General features: G+C 38.1%; 1 protein-coding gene across 1 annotated transcript in view; it reads right to left on the bottom strand.

The window, feature by feature from the left end:
• Positions 1-337: 337 nt before the first annotated feature.
• The window catches only part of Kif15 (kinesin family member 15), a 55,069-nt gene continuing 39,260 nt past the window's right edge, over positions 338-16,146 (bottom strand). Inside the window, exons 25-35 of the mRNA XM_076844427.2 lie at positions 15,583-15,687; positions 14,680-14,802; positions 11,394-11,540; positions 9,608-9,709; positions 8,529-8,696; positions 7,044-7,153; positions 4,315-4,387; positions 3,825-3,862; positions 1,515-1,680; positions 1,141-1,272; positions 338-792 (exon numbers count right to left, since the gene is read on the bottom strand). Of these exons, the coding sequence (XP_076700542.1) occupies positions 730-792; positions 1,141-1,272; positions 1,515-1,680; positions 3,825-3,862; positions 4,315-4,387; positions 7,044-7,153; positions 8,529-8,696; positions 9,608-9,709; positions 11,394-11,540; positions 14,680-14,802; positions 15,583-15,687 (1,227 nt within the window). The 3' untranslated portion in view covers positions 338-729. The remainder of the gene's footprint in view (positions 793-1,140; positions 1,273-1,514; positions 1,681-3,824; positions 3,863-4,314; positions 4,388-7,043; positions 7,154-8,528; positions 8,697-9,607; positions 9,710-11,393; positions 11,541-14,679; positions 14,803-15,582; positions 15,688-16,146) is intronic.

The raw sequence follows: 16,146 nt of genomic DNA, 5'->3' as shown, positions 1-16,146 counted from the left end.
ATCACCTGATGAAGAGATATATAAAATGTGACATATTCATATAATGGAGTATTATTCTCAATAAAAAAAGAATTAAGTTCCAATACACAGAAGCTCCTTGAGGGCAGGAGTTTGTATTTGCTTTGTTCACTGATGAGCAGAGCCTGGCATCCAGTAGGAGCTCCACTAAGTATATGCTGAGTAACCAGGGAATAAACAATCTGAGTCACTTCATTGTTTTTTAAAGACTTTATTTGAAAAATGTTCAATATTTACAATCATAGAAAATGCTCATGAGAATAAAGAATACAAAAAAACCCCAACAACTATATTAACAAGTTCACTACAAAACCAACCATTAGATTCAATGAAAGTTATTGAACCACCATATATTGTTAGAGCTGCCACAAGAATCAAAGGAGATTACCTGAGAAGAAAATGACCTAACATCTACTGCAGACCTTAGCTACAGGTTCTTATTTTAAAGACAGAAGGGTTTTTCCAGTATTTACAACCAATTTCAAGACTGAAAATGGAGACGTAGCCCCTTAATAGTATGCTGCATACTGTCACAGGTATACCTGTATACAAGAAAACGCAAGGGTCATTTTCTGCCCCCCTATACACATGTCATAATTAAGATCCTCAAATTCAGCTCTGCTAAGTAGACAAGACTATGTCTTACTTTTGAGAAAAATAAAAAATAAAAATCTCCAAACAAGATGATGCCTTGGTAGTTGACCAGGATCCTTAGGATTCACTCTTTTTCTTTTCCTTTAAAAATATATTTTCAGCACGCAACTTTTCTGACTCCTATAAGTAATTTAAAAAAAAGAAAAAAAAAGAATTAAAAGAAAAAAAAAATTAAAGCCCTAATTCTTTCAGGAGTACAGGAGGAGTTATTCTTACCATTTATTACGTTTATATTTCAAATTAAGATTAGAATGTTTGATTTGTAAACTATTCAACAAACAAAAACTGGCATTTATGAAAATTTTAACTGATTCAATTATGTCAGATTAGTAATGAACAGAATTATTTTGAATTTAGGAAGTTCTCTGAAGCTGTTAATTGACGCAGTCATTAAATTTTAATTAATTTTACCAAGAGAATCACTTTGAACTCAGAGTGAATTTATTCAGAATGCTTTTCAGAGTGTACCTCGACAAGCCTGACATTTTCCTTCTTCAGTCGCACTACGTATTGAATCTTCTGATGCAGGTTTTGGTGGCCCACCAGCTTCCCATTCTCCTCAGTGAGAAATTCCACCTGCTTCCTTAGCATCGTCATCTCCTGCAGGAAAATCACCCCAAGGAGGTAAATGAGAAGCAGAACTTTCAAAATTACATTACTTCTTGCCCTCCAAGAACACAGGAAGTGAGAGTCCAGATCCCCAGCTTCTGTGGCCACACACCTCTGTGTACATGAGAGAAACGTGGAAGCAAGGACATGCAATCACAGAACCGAGCTTGTGTGGATTAGCTGTGTTTATTTAAGTGTCCTAAGAACCGTGAGAAGTCCCCACGCTAACACACCTGGGACCTTCTCTCACTCTCTTCATACATCTCTTCCAGTTTTGATCTCAGGCGTTCCTTTTCCTGGAAGGCTTTAGACTCTAATGCTCTGGTTCGAACAATTTCCTCAATCATCTGGAGACACTCCATCTCCCTGATACGAAGAGCACCCTGGACTTCTTCTAGACTGTAAGAATAAATATTTCATGGTATGCCAAAAGAATGTATCTGAAAAACAGCACTCAAATTAGATATTTCCCCTCTAAGCCCCAAATTAAAATTTGGAAGCATCACTGATATTCAGACCCCTCCAGTCAAGAAGAAAGCCAGGCTGGGGGTGTGGCTCTGGGCGAGTGCTTTCCTGGCCTGTACCAAGCAGAAAGCCAGTGCCGCAGAGCAGAGGAGCTTTTTTCAGTTAGTTGCCCAAGACCTTGTCTTCTCTTTTATCTCAGAAAACTTCAATGCTTTTTATTATACAATGCACATGCAATGTAATCTTGAAATCTTGATTACTGAAATTATGCAGTATGCAGAATTTACTATACTACTGCAGGCCAGTTTTCTGTGGGTTTAACCTGATAAGACAATGTCTACCATTTGCTGGGTCCAATTCCCATGCCCAGTGATGTGTGTGCTCTTACCTGTTTCAAGGACTCCTGGTTACTAGACTAAGTTACATGCCAAGATAGATAGCTTTTATTCTTTTTTAAAAAGGTCTCAAATGAATATTATTTCTAAAATGGCTCTGATTCTACAAACCATATGTCTGGATTCTCAAAGATCCTGTAATAAGCCGGCACAGTGGTGTACACTTATAATCCCAGTGGTTAGGGAAGCTGAGATAAGAAGTCCGAGAGTTCAAAGCCTGCCTCAGCATCCGTGAAGTGCTAAGCAACTCAGTGAGACCCTGTCTCTAAATAAAATACAAAATAGGGCTGGGGATGTGGCTCAGTGGTTGAGTGCCCCTGAGTTCAATCCACCCCTGCAAAAAGAAAAGCTTCTGTAAAAGATCTGGGGTTCCTGGCTTGGTTGTACCACTAACTGATTGGAAGACAGTCTCGGAACTACTCAAATGCAAATGAAAAGGTTGTTTCCACATGTAGCACATGTATACACTTTTGAGCCTATGAAGCAAATGACTCAATGATTAAGTAATGAATCTTTCACAGGTTGGATGGTCTTTGACCACCTGATCAAACAAAGATCATTAAAACAGTATTTCTGATGAGAGAGCACCATGATTTGGGGTGGGGGTGGGGGGCAGTGCTGAGGATAGAACCCAGGGCTGCACACATGCTAGGCAAGTGCTCTGCCTCTTAGCTAGATTCCTAGCCCACCTTGTAAGTTTTGGCATATTAACTTGGAAAGAGTTCAAATAATTGGATGACAGTACTCTTAACTCCTTCCACTGCTATTTGCAAGTATGTAAATGTATGAAAAAAGATTTCTCATTAAAAAAGCCCTCATTATCTTGCTTTTTTCTTTTTTCCCCCTTTCCCTTTTTGTGGTACTGGGGATTGGAATCAGTGGTGCTCTACCACTGAGTTACATCCCCAGCCCTTTTTCATTTTTTATTTTATTTTGAGAGAGAATCATGCTAAAATGCCCAAGCTGGCCTCAAACTTGAGATCTTCCTGTCTTGGCCTCCCAAGTTGCTAGGACTATATGTGTGTGCCACCATGCCCAGTCCTTCTTGTATTTTTAAATGGATAGAAAGTAGCAAATTAGTTGGAAACCTTTAAAAGAATGACAAGAGTTTTAATTGCAAATATTATCATGTTCAACAAGCCAGACTATTCATCCTTTGCAATAATTTAAATTTATAATGAAAAGTTTTAGATAAAAGGCCAAATTGAAAATATGTAAGAGGGTATATGGTAGCTCAAAATTCTCTTAAGATGTATAACAAGTAGAAATGTTTGAGGACTCTGGATTGGTAATTACTCCATCTTTTGAATGTTATTTTATCATTTTATTGGTTACTTAGTTTGAACTTGACAGAAAATACACTGTATCTTGTTCATCAAAGAATGAGGCAATTTATAAGGATATATAAATTAATGTGAAAACTATATGAATAAATTAAACTCATGGCTTCAAAAAAAATATGACCTGTGGGTATTAGGGGCCCTCAAGGTTTTAAATCAGAGGGAAACAGAATAGATGTAAAAAGGGAAACCTGGCCAGTTATACTGTTCTTATGCCCATGAGGAGAAAACTGCATTCCTCAAGGGAAGTTAGGCTTTCCCATGTGCTTATTTTCTAAAATTCCCTTAGAGGAGAATAAAGAAAAGACAATCAAGCATTTGAACTACAAAATAGTTTACTTACTCTGCCTTCATTTTCATCATTTCTTCGACTATTTTACTCTATAATAAGATTAAAAAAAAAAAGGAAAAAAAAAGATGGCTTAAGGTCCTTTATAACATCAAATTTAAAGATGTTAAAACATTAAAAAGAAAAGACTGAAAAAGAAAGCAATCCATCCCTCATGCTAATAAAATCAAACCAATGTCCTCTCCCACAATCCCAGTCACACATACATCACGGGGTACATATTCACAAGGTTTCAGGTGCTGTGCCTTCTAAGGCTGCTAAGTGAAGAACTGTACTGGGCACGCCGACCAGGCGACTTCCCACCAGGCACGAAGACAAACCCCCTGTACTTCTCAGCAATGTCTAAATGCTGACGGTAAATATTATGCTCAACAAAGGAAATGCAGGAAAGACAGGAATCTCAGTAGCAAAATAGTTTCAAAAAACATGTAATTATGAAAACTTTCTCATAGAAAAGGACACTATTGTGTCACGTAAATCATACTTTAGCAAGTCTTTCTTTGATAATTTCTTCTTCTTCACCCTTTAGCTGTTGATTGTTGGGATGATTCTGGTCACTGCATAGAAGAGTGAACAGAGAAACATTGTCAAGTAGATCCAAGTATCAGTTTCAAATTCATTATATGTAGCAACGAAAGTTATGTCAAGAAAAGCTAACTCTTTGGTGACTGGGTCAAGTTAGTACAGTTGATATATGTGACCAACACATGGGATGAAGTAAGGCTGCTCCCCAGAACTCAGGACTCATTCCTCCCAGTACAAAAACATGACAAGCAGAGCTGGGAAATCTAATCAAGACCTGGTTGAAAGTGAAAGTAGAAACGGATGCAGAGTGGTAATACCTGAAGATCAAATGGGGGCATGGCCTTGGATGAGCATGATCAGGTGGGAGGGGGCCTTTTTGGGTGGGGAGTGGTTTCTCAGGGGGCCTCCGGGTGGCTTGGCCCCTTGGAGCCCGACTTCCCCTTTGGATTCCCTACTCAGCTGGCACTTTCTGACCATTCTGGCTTCCCATGTATTGCAGATAGTGGGGAAGGGGGTTCCCTAGGAACCACACAGAAATCTCTTCATGAGAAAGGAACGCTCCCTAAATACAGACAGACGATGACGACACTCTGGATGGCACAGCCCCCTCTGTGAGGTGAGTTCCGAGGACAGTCCCACGGACAGCAAGACCTCCCCCTTAGAAGACCTGCCTGAATGCCGTGAGCTTCTCTAGGAATCTCTCTCTGACGGGTGAGTACAAGACCATTTCTTGAAGGAAAACAGAAGCTACAGTAAGGTCTCTTTCCCTTAACGAATCTGGCAGCCTAGACAAAAATGGCAATGAGACTCCAGTGAGGAAGAACTCCACATCATGGCGGGCGGAGGGGCAGATGCTTCCTGTGTGCTAATCCAGGGATAGGCAAACTTTTCCTTTTCTGTTTTTTGGCAGTATTGGGGAGTGAACCCAGGGGTGCGCTACCACTGAGCTACATCCTCAGCCCTTTTTATTTTTTATTTTGAGACAGGGTCTCACTGAGTTGCCTAGGCTGCTGTGAACTTGCAATCCTCCTGCCTCGGCCTTTGAGTTGCCAGGATTGTAGGTGTATACCACTGTGCCTGGCAAAGGTAAATTTTTCCTGTCAGGAACTAGATAGTAAGTATTTTAGGCTTTGGTGGCCGTATCATCTCTGTCACAGCTACGCATCTGTCTACCGCAGCGCTAAAGCAGACATAACAATATTTAAGTGAAAGGTGACTATGTCCCAATAAAACTATTTGCAAAACAGGCTGTGGGCTGGACTTGGCCCCTGGACTGTAGATCACCCCTTTTCCTGAGTTTTCAAAGAAGGTTTGGTGTGGGGCTCCTTCTACAAAGGACATGAGACTATGAAATAAAGTATTTAAATCATTTATTTAACCACAAATGAATCTGGGCATGTTCTATATTCCATGTTTCTACCTACTCTTGAAAAAGGAATTGATGTGGGGGTGGAGCCTTTGGGAACTTAGGTGAGCAGACTGTGGACTGTGTTCATCAATTACCTAGAAGGAGAGGAAGTTGCTTATCAAAAATGTAGACTTCTGCCTTAAATCCTGCCCTACAAAATCTGACTCTGATGCTTATTAAAACTGGGAAATAACTACTTAAAAGATCGTTAGTATAGTTCCATCACCACCCTCAAATCTCTTGTCTCAGATAGGTTGCTGGGGAGCTGTCAAGGACTTTCTGGCAACAGCACCTATCGGATAGATATTTCTGGGTAACGTCCTCTATTCCAGAGACCCCCCCCCCCAAATCTGGTTCATTTCAACATCCCACATAATTTTATAGCCCCTCTCGTCTTTAGTCCTTCATGAAGAAAATTAAAATAGGTTGAGTCATAATCCTACCTTGGGTACTTATTAAGTACCTTTTATTGAGTGACACTGTTAGTGAAGCATGTAACTGGTACTTTACATACATTTATGTTGTTCTGGGGCTGGAGATGGAATCCAGAGCTCAGGCATGTTGGCGAGTGCTCTGACACTCAACCACATTCCCAATCGTGTGTGTACATGTTCTTTTTAATCTTCAAAACATTTTGGGAAGAAGATAGAACTTTCCTCACTTTAATGTTAAGGAGCCTAAGGCACTAAGAGGTTAAAAAATGTGTTCAAAAATCACAAGGCTTTTAAGTGTCAGAGACGGGACCTGGATGTGGCTGCCGGTGGCACTATGTTATGTATAAATGCACAAATGCAACTAAACAACTGCTTTAAGCTGAGGCCAAATCACACACACAGAGATGGTCATGGCAGGGAACTCTCTGTGTATAAGGCTGAGGATGTTCTGGCCCAGCCCAGGAGTGTTCCTGGACCATGAATTCTGATGGCAGGAATCCTCCCCTTTTTCAGCAGCCTTCTTGAACTTTGTCTTGTTGAATTTACTATTTAAAAAAAATCTTTTTTAAGTAGAAGTAATTTGATTAAAATATTCCACACATTATAAATTCATTCCAGTAACTTTACAGTGCAAAGGGTAACAGAGTAGCTGAGATCACAAATGCCTTATCTTCCCACTCTGGAAAAACCAACACCCTCTCCAGACCTGCTTCAAATCAGCTAAGGGAGCACCTCCTGGGCTAGTGGAACATCATATACACCATGAAACCAACCCAATCTCACTCACCCAACCACACCCAGGCAGGCCAAGGTCTGGCCCACAGAATTCTGGTGGCTTCTTCTCACCTGTTGTCCTTCTGCCTTTTAATATCATCCAGCTGACTTTGTAGGAGCCAGTTTTTCTCTCTTAACTGCTGAGATTCCAGGCGTAGGTTTTCCATTGCAGACAACTGCTCCTAAGAACATACAAAATCATGCTCTTCAGAAAACACATGACAATATTATTTTTCACCCCAAGTCCATGACTGCAGCAGGCATTCCTCTTTTAAGCTCCTCCTATGTACAGAACAGGGCAAGGGGTTTTGCTGAATAAAACAGAGATTGTGACAAGTTCTCGGAGGCCTAGAACTATGATTCACAACCATATCCATAGTGCTTTGAACAGTTTCTTATCAATATCACATAAGTCATTTGTTTATGTGGGTGGAATTTTCATAATTTCTTTAGGAGGAAAAAAAATGACAAAAGTCTCTACTTTGGTAAATATTCTCAAATATTTTATTTAACAGATTCTAAATAAAACAAGCAAAGAAAAAAAAAACTGATGCCATAGTCGATCACTCAAAATACTTAATCAGATCCTAACTTAAAAATCATGAATTTAACCATCCAGAAGAAATAAACATTTGTCTGCAAAGAATATTCTTTTAAATTTAATTCTACTCTGATTTCTTTTAACCTGACCCAGTTTCTTCCACGTTTCAAGATCATGCCAACCTGGGTAACAGCCCCATTCCTGAGATAGCATGAAGTGCCCTGAATTCAAAGGGAAGGAATGATCCTCTCTCCTTGACAAACAAAATCCAAGAGTGACACTATCTTTACTTACATTATGTCACTTGGTTAACATGACCTAATTGAGTTCCTGAACAAACTCTCACTGCAGAGCAATGAACAGGCTAAATGCTAATTTCTGTGGGCACCCACATCCCTCCTCACATCTATCTATATACTCTTCACATGCCTCCACCCCAAATCATAGAAATGCCCTGCCACGCACAGAAGAAATTAGTTTAAATTTATCACAGACGGAAATAAATCTCCTTCATATATAAGGAATGCCCACAAATCAATAAGAAAAAGTTCAATAGCAGAAAAATGGTGAAGGATATAGTTCACCATGAAAGAAAAACAAAAGATGTTGATGCTACTTTAAATAAGAAAAATTAAAACGACACTGAGATAACATGCTTATAAGATGGCAAAGACCTCAAAGTTGCATAGCACTATGAGGTGAAGTTTAAGGATACAGGCTCTCTCCTGATGACAGTGTATGATATGATACAACTGTGTAAAGGCCACATAGGGCAGGAAAAGGATGCTTACGGACTTAAACCAAGTGTACACACTGAAAAGCTCTAACAAATAAGAAAAAAGAAACCGGCTACCCTGGGACAGCAAACTAGGTAGCTAGGAACCAGAGGTAGGAGGAAGACTTTTCTCTGTTCACCTTCAGTTCTGTGCCCTTTGAATATCTATCCTTAGCTGTCTTGAGAATCCTGCTTATTTTTTAAAATTAAATTTACTAGAGGGGGAAAAGGACCCAGGTACCTTCATTCTGAGGATCTCAGCATTTTTGACTTCTCTGTCTTCATTCAGCTTTGTTACAAGATGTTGCAAAGATGTCTTAGAGGCTCTTCCATCTTCTATCTCTTGTTCTTGTGTTTCCAGGAGTTTTGCCAAGTGTGTTTGAAAATGAGGTGGTGGTGTTTTAGGACTCTAAAATAAAATCACATCTCATCCAAATACCCGATTAAGTGATGCTATACAGATTTCATAAATCTATATAGCTAATACACAGAATATGCATTTAAATGAATATGCCAAGAAGCTAGCACACAGTGCATGCTGAGACATAAGTTGGTTTAACTTATTCAAATTCATGTTCAAGTAAAACCACCAAAGACTGGTACTTTTATCAAGGAGAAAGCAGACAGAGGGCATTGGTGAAAAGACAAAGCTATCCCCATTCCTTGGCACAAACCTAAAGGACTTAAAGTCAGCATACTACTGTGAATTAGCCACATCAATGTTTATAGCAAGCTCAATTTACAATAGCTAAGCTATGGAACCAACCTAGGTGTCCTTCAACAGATGAATGAATAAAGAAAATGTGGTCTATATAAACAATGGAATATTACTCAGCCATAAAGAAGAATGAAATTATGGCATTTGCCAGTAAATAGATGGAACTATCATGCTAAATGAAATAAGCCAATCCCCCAAAACCAAAGGCTGAATGTTCTCCCTGATATGTGGATGCTAACATACAACAAGCGGAGGCAGGAAGAATAGAAGTTCATTGGATTAAACAATGGGAATGAAGAAAAGGAAGGTGGTGGGAAAAGGAAAGAGTAGAATGAATCAGAAATAACTTTCCTATGTTCATATATGACTATATGACCAGTGAAACTTCACATCACGTTCAACCAAAAGAATGGGATCCTCATTAGAATAAGTTATATACCATGTATGTATAATATGTCAAAATACACTCTACTGTTATGTATACCTAAGATTAAAAAAAAAAAAAAAGACAAAGCTATGGTTCTGGTAATTTCTACTTTTTTTATCATTCACAAAACAAACTATTCAGTCCTCCTGCAATGCATGCTTTTCTTGGGAAGTACCTGGGGATATTCGGCAGCAAAATCCATTACATGTTCTAGTTGCCTCATTTTGAAGTTATATTCATTCTTCTTCTGTTCTACTTCCTCTTTCTTTTGGATTAGCTGGGAAAATTGAACAGAAGAAAGGTTACAAGTTAGAAAATGATATGAAACACAGAGTCTAATTAGAAAAGACAAGCTTCTGCATCACCAATCATCAGGGAGATACAAATAAAAATCACAATAAGGTATCACCTCAGACCTATTAGAATGGCTTCACAAACACACACACGAAAATGGTATAGCGGTTTCCCCTGAAAAACTTAAACTAGAACTACCACCTGGCTGGCAATCTCACTTCTGGGTATGTAACCAAAGGAACAGAAACAATATGCCGAAGAGAACTTTGCTCTCCCATGTTCACTGCAGCCTTATTCACAATAGTCAAGTTATGGAGTAGATCTAAATGTCCACCAACAGATGAGTGGGTAAGAAAATGTGGTGTTCATAACCAAATGCTGTTCGGCCTTAAAAAGAAGCAGATTCAGTCATCTGCAATAACAGCATGGATAAAACTGGAAGGTGCTGTGCTAACTGAAATAAGCCAGAGGCAGAAAGCCAAACACACGTGATCTCACTTAAGTGTGGAATCTAAAAAAGCCAAACTCATAGAAGTAGAGAATAGTGGTTACCAGAGGAAGTTAAATTGGTCATGTTGGTTAAGGGGTACAAAGTTTCAGGTGTACAGGAAAAACAAGTTTTTGAGATCTACTGCAATGAAATGTGAATATAATAAAAAAAGTCAATTAATTTGACTAAATCATCCCATAATGTGTGTTTGTATAAGATCACATTGTACCACAAAAATATACATTGTATCTATCAATTTAAAAAAGACATTTCTTGCTGGGTGTGATGGCATGCCTATAATCTCAGTGACTCAGGAGGCTGAGGTAGGGGGATCCCAAGTTCGAGGCCAGCCTTAGCACTTTAGCAAGGCCCTAAGCAACTGAGTGAGACCTTGTCTCAAGATAAAATATAAAAAGGATTGGCAATGTAACTCTGTGGTAAAGTACTCCTAGGTTCAACCCCAATTTAAAAAAAAAAAAAAGACATGCATGCCTATAATCCCACCAACTAGGGAAGCTCAGGCAGGGGGCAAGTTTGAGTCAGTCTGGGCAACTTAATGAGTCTCAAAAAATAAAATAAGAGTATCCTTGTGTTCAATCCATAATACTATGGAAATAAAATATAATAATAAAAATGTTTCTTAGAGAGTGAAGGAGGTGGCATCACTATACCAGACCTTAAACTATACTACAGAGCTATAATAACAAAAATGGCAAGTATTGGCACCAAAATAGACTTGTAGACCAATGGTACAGAACAGAGGATGCAAAGACAAACCCACATAAATACAGTAAACCCAATGATCTCCTTTGCTCCCATTATTTGCCCTGGTTTTTACTTTCTAAATTTTATAATAAAAGGTTCATTTTAGAAAAATACAAAATGTGAAACAACAATAGTGGCCAAACAATGATGGTCAGCTGTACCCTCATCACAGTGGTTAGAAGTTGTGGCCATGTGCCAAGGACCCAGAGCAGGGAAGGATATGGCCATGCAAGTGTCAATTCAAGGGAGCAAACCCAAATCCACAATCCACAGTGCAAACGCCAGATCACCTACACTCTCCTCAGTCTTCACCTTTTGTGTGCGGAGAAACCAGCCAAGGCAGGAATATCCGACAACCTCCACTGTGGATTCTGCCTGACACCTTCTTGAGTGACACCACTGTGCAGCTTACCTCGTGCTGAAGTTCCTGGATCAGGGCGTCCTTCTTGGTCAGTTCTTCCTGGGCTGACTGCAGCAGCTCTGAGTGTTTTTTCGAAGCCTCTGTGAGCATGTTCAGCTGCTCAGTGGCATGAGCCAGATCTTCACAGAGCATATCCCTCTGTTAGGGGACAAAATTCCCATAAAGAAAAGAACTTATATTCCAATAAAGGTTCACAAGTCACTACTAATTTTTTAAAAGTTGATTTTTTTTAATGTAAAAAAAAAAAAAAAAAAAAAAAGTCTTTTTTTTCTTTATGTGCTAGTTTAATCCATTCCAAGATAAACCAATCAATTGATATTTAGGTGAACAGGCTTATACAGAAAAGTATTACACAGTAAATGCATAGCGATATGTCAGTGGAGGTTGAACTGCACTCCCCCCCAACCCTTAGGATCTTAAAGTTCTCTCTTTCCTGGGGAGGACTTGAGGTATAGAGCTTACCTGATGTCTCACTAATTGATTCTAGACTTTATATACTAACAGGTAAATAGCTATCACAATACCCTACCACCAAGTCAGTTGGGTAGAGGCTTGGAAGTTCACCATTTCACAGGTTATCAATTTCAGAATGTAAGGTGACGGAAAGTAAGAGAAAATTGGAAGTCCTATAGGTTGCACACATAATTCTTTATGTATGCAGTACATGTAATCACTATCAAACTGTGAAGAATCTGCTTATACTTCCTTTCCAAATCTATGCAGGTATGTATTCATCTGCTTTTTAACAACAACAACAACAACAAAAAAAAAACCCTTGATATATATTACAAACATTTTCCCATCTACTCACTCTTTTCTTATATAATTTTCTTTGGATGGGCTCCTTTTCATACAGATACATCACAGTTTAACCCATCACTGAATATTTTGGTTAACTTAAATTTTTCAGTATTAAATGTACTTTTTTCTCATATCTAGATTTACTTCTTTAGGGTAATTTTCTAGAAGTACAAACTCAAAGTATACACAAAAGACTTAAGGTACATTATTACCAGATTATCTCTCTAAAGGCTGGTCCTCAATACCTCCAAATGTCTACAAAATCATCCCCTTCTGCACATCTTCCTTGAGGCTTACACTTTACAACATATTTTAATTTGCACTTCTTCGATCCAAAGAGGTTTGTGTGCTGCTACATTCCTTTTTATGGGGGATGCCCATGTACCTTTTTGCATCTGCTTCCCTCCAACCAGGGATGTTCTGTCCCTTCTTGTGACTTGTAAGAGCTCACCTATGTATTCAGCTGATGACCCGATGTCATCAGTTGTAGCTTCCCCCGATCTATTCTTCAGTCTTATTTTTGTCTTTAACTTATATAATATTCCCTTTTTGGTTTCTAACCATAGTACCAAGATTTTTTTCAAAGGGCCACTTTTAAAAACAATCTTCGGGATTCATCATGTCTTTGTATTTTCTAACACTTTTGTAATACCATTTGTTTAATCTAAGAACTTGCATTGGTAAGAATCTAATCTTATCTTTTCAAGTGGGTCTTTTCCTAATATTTATTGACAACCCATGTTCTCTTCACTGTTGTGAAATATCCCTTTTACCATTACACTAAATTCCTTCCCCTTCATGGTGGTCTAACTGTGCATGTTCCAAATTGTTGCAAAGATCTGACATCAGTCCAACACTGAGACATTATTACGTGTAGTTCACAAATCTCTCTGCATTATTATTTTTCTACATTTTGTTGAGAAATTCTGTGTATTTATTTAAAGGAATTTTAAAATCTTCTTGTCAAATTTTTAAAAATTGAGATTTGAACTAGAATACATAAATTTCTATTTTTATAAAGATTAATGTACCTTCCTCTGCAAGTCTCCTACAGGTTTATCCAAGTCTCAGCAAGTTTTGTCCTTGATACTTGCTAAACCTTCTCCCTAAGATTTTGATATACTATGTTTTTGTGAATTGCTGATGTACAGTAAAGCTATTTTTACAAACACTTAGCCAGGCACAGTGGAGCATGTTTGTAATCCTAGTAACTCAAGAGGCTGAGGCAGGACTGCCAAGTTCAAGGACAGCCTGGGCAAAGTCTTGTACAAATATTACCTCTTTTGGAAAGTTCTTTGGAATTTCCCCAGGCAGAATTACTTCCCTCCCTCCCTTTTCTGTGCTTTAAGTAATTTATTACACAGTAATACACTTAAGCTACAATGCCTATGTAACAATGTTTTAATCATTCTTCCATTCCCAAATGCCAGACCAGATATAGGTTGTACAATAGGTAGATCCAATAAGTATTTGTTGAAGTTATTTCATTGGTTAGCACATTTTTCCAAGAAAACCTTATTTCTTTTTTTTCCCCAAAGAGTTTCATTTTTTAAAAATTAAATTATTTATTTATTCTAATTTGTTATACACAATGGCAGAATGCAATTCATTTCATATTACACGTATAGAGCACAATTTTTCAAGTCACTGATTGTACACACAAAGTATTTTCACACCATTCCTGTCTTCATAGATGTACTTAGGGTAATGATGTCTAACTCATTCCACCATCATTCCTACCCCCTTTCCCTATCTAAAGTTCCTTCATTCCTCCATGCCCCCTACCCCATCGCCATTATGAGAAAACCTTATTTCTAAAGCAAATGAAGAACAATATACATGGCAGATTACCATCTATGTGAAAGTATTTAGGATTAATCTAAAATCTCTGGAAGAATACATAAGAAACTGGTAACACTGGGTGGGTGTTTTACCACTGAGCTTCATTCTCAGTCCTATTGATTTATTTGTTTGTTTATTTTTAAATTCTGAGACAGGGTCTTACTAAATTACTGAGTCTGGCTTTAAACTCATAATATTTCTGCCTCAGCCTATTGAATCACTAGGATTACAGGTGTAAGCCACCATGCCTGGCTAGTACCACTTAATTTTTAAAAAGAACAACAACAAAACTAAAACCTACTTTAGCTAAAATGTAAGAGGCCACCCTGAAATCAAACTGTTAGCCAGTCTTTCCTTTGCTCCCACTTCTCCCACTGTGTCCAAGTAAATGCCGATTCCACTCTGCATTTCTTACATGAGGAAGCCAGTTTAGGAACTTACCAGGGTATCATCACAAATGAATGAAAACAGATCAACTACCCAAAACAACAATTTTAGTGTTATCTCTGAATCGTCCAACTTCCCATGAGAAAATCATTAAAAAATCCTTCTATTTTTTTATTAAAAAACCTCCATGCAAAAATATACATATCGACAAGTAAGAAGACAAATAAAGTGCTGTGTTAACATCTACCTCAATGTCCTCAGAGAGTATTCTCAGCCTAAGAGTTTCTTTCAGATCCTGAATATCCACTTCCTGTCTCTTGATCAATGCTTTGCTCTCTTCTTTGTCAACCAAAGCAGAGTTGTATTTGCACTGCAGAAAAGAAAATCATGATTCAAAATCTGTCTGCTTTATTAGCTGTTTATTTGTAGATTAAAATAATTTAAGAGCTGTATGGTGATGACCAGATTAACAAGTTAGTTCAACAATACTTGTTAGTAAAGGAATGGAAGAATTGATGCATGTGGCAAAGAGAAGTAGGAAAGTCCCACAGATCAGTGAAAACACATCTGGTTTTGTCATCTTCATCAGGAGACTACCTTTGGAAAAACATGGAGTGTGGCAAGCTCCTCTTGGAACCCAAAGGGGGACAAAACCTTCACCTTGACCCAAGCTGAGGAGGAAGCATCATCATTCAATTTAGATACATGAAGAAGAAAGAAGTAGTTACTTTAAGTCTAATACTGGGGAAACAAACCAATTTTCTCCATGATTAATGTCTCTGAACTTCATTAAAATGTGTTATTTTTTCCTGGAAGCAACTAAGGAGCACCACCTTAGCTTTCACTGTCTCAGTTAACACCCCGTTTGTTCTTATCTGGTTTGTATTAGCAATTCCCAAGTGGTGCACGGAGAACATTGTTCCAGGACAGTGAAGTGTGGGAAATGCTACCGATTGTGTTGCCTCCCAAAGATATGCATGCTGCACAATAAAGGCTTTGCAAGCAAGCAAACACAGTAATTCACTGAACTTCAATTTGTATTTCCAAATTTACTTGATCCCAGAATCTTCAACGTTTGTTAACCCTTTGAGTAGTCTATGAAGTGTGTCTCATGCACAAATTTCCTATCTTTTTTGGTGACTGAACTTACGTTTATGTCCTTCAGTTCTTGTTTCAGGGTGTCTATAGTTTCTGTTTTCTCACAGATTGATGTTCTTAGTTCCTGGATCTGGTTCATGAGTTCAGCTACAACTTCCTGATGAGGATAGAAACAGTATCTTCATACCCATTGATGTTAAGGACATCATTTTATAGTGATAAACCATTTATCGTTCCTAATGGCAACATAAGAAGTCAATTTTATTTTAGCAAAATATCATATCACACTCCATTATTAATATCAATTTATATTTACTGGCTTTATTCTACTTTAATTGTTTCGGTTTTATAAATGAATAAGAGTTAGAGAAATAAGGATTTTTCTAGGTCTATGTTATTAAGGCTTGTGTTTTTGTTTTTGAGATGGGGATCTTTCTTTGTTGCCTAGGCTAGCCTCAAGCTCAGGATCCTATTGCCTCAACTTCTCAAGCAGCTAGAATTTCAGGGGTATATCACTGTATTCAATTTATACCTGATTTTTATACTTGGAGAAACATGTTATTTTTATTATTCTAGATAAAGTCAGCATGAAGGGTTTTGAGAATTTGTATCATGA

This window comes from Callospermophilus lateralis, chromosome 1 (genome assembly GCF_048772815.1).
Source record: "Callospermophilus lateralis isolate mCalLat2 chromosome 1, mCalLat2.hap1, whole genome shotgun sequence".
Lineage (NCBI taxonomy): Eukaryota > Metazoa > Chordata > Mammalia > Rodentia > Sciuridae > Callospermophilus > Callospermophilus lateralis.
The sequence above is the reverse complement of the archived record's forward strand: the minus strand, read 5'-3'. Positions and strand labels throughout refer to the sequence as shown.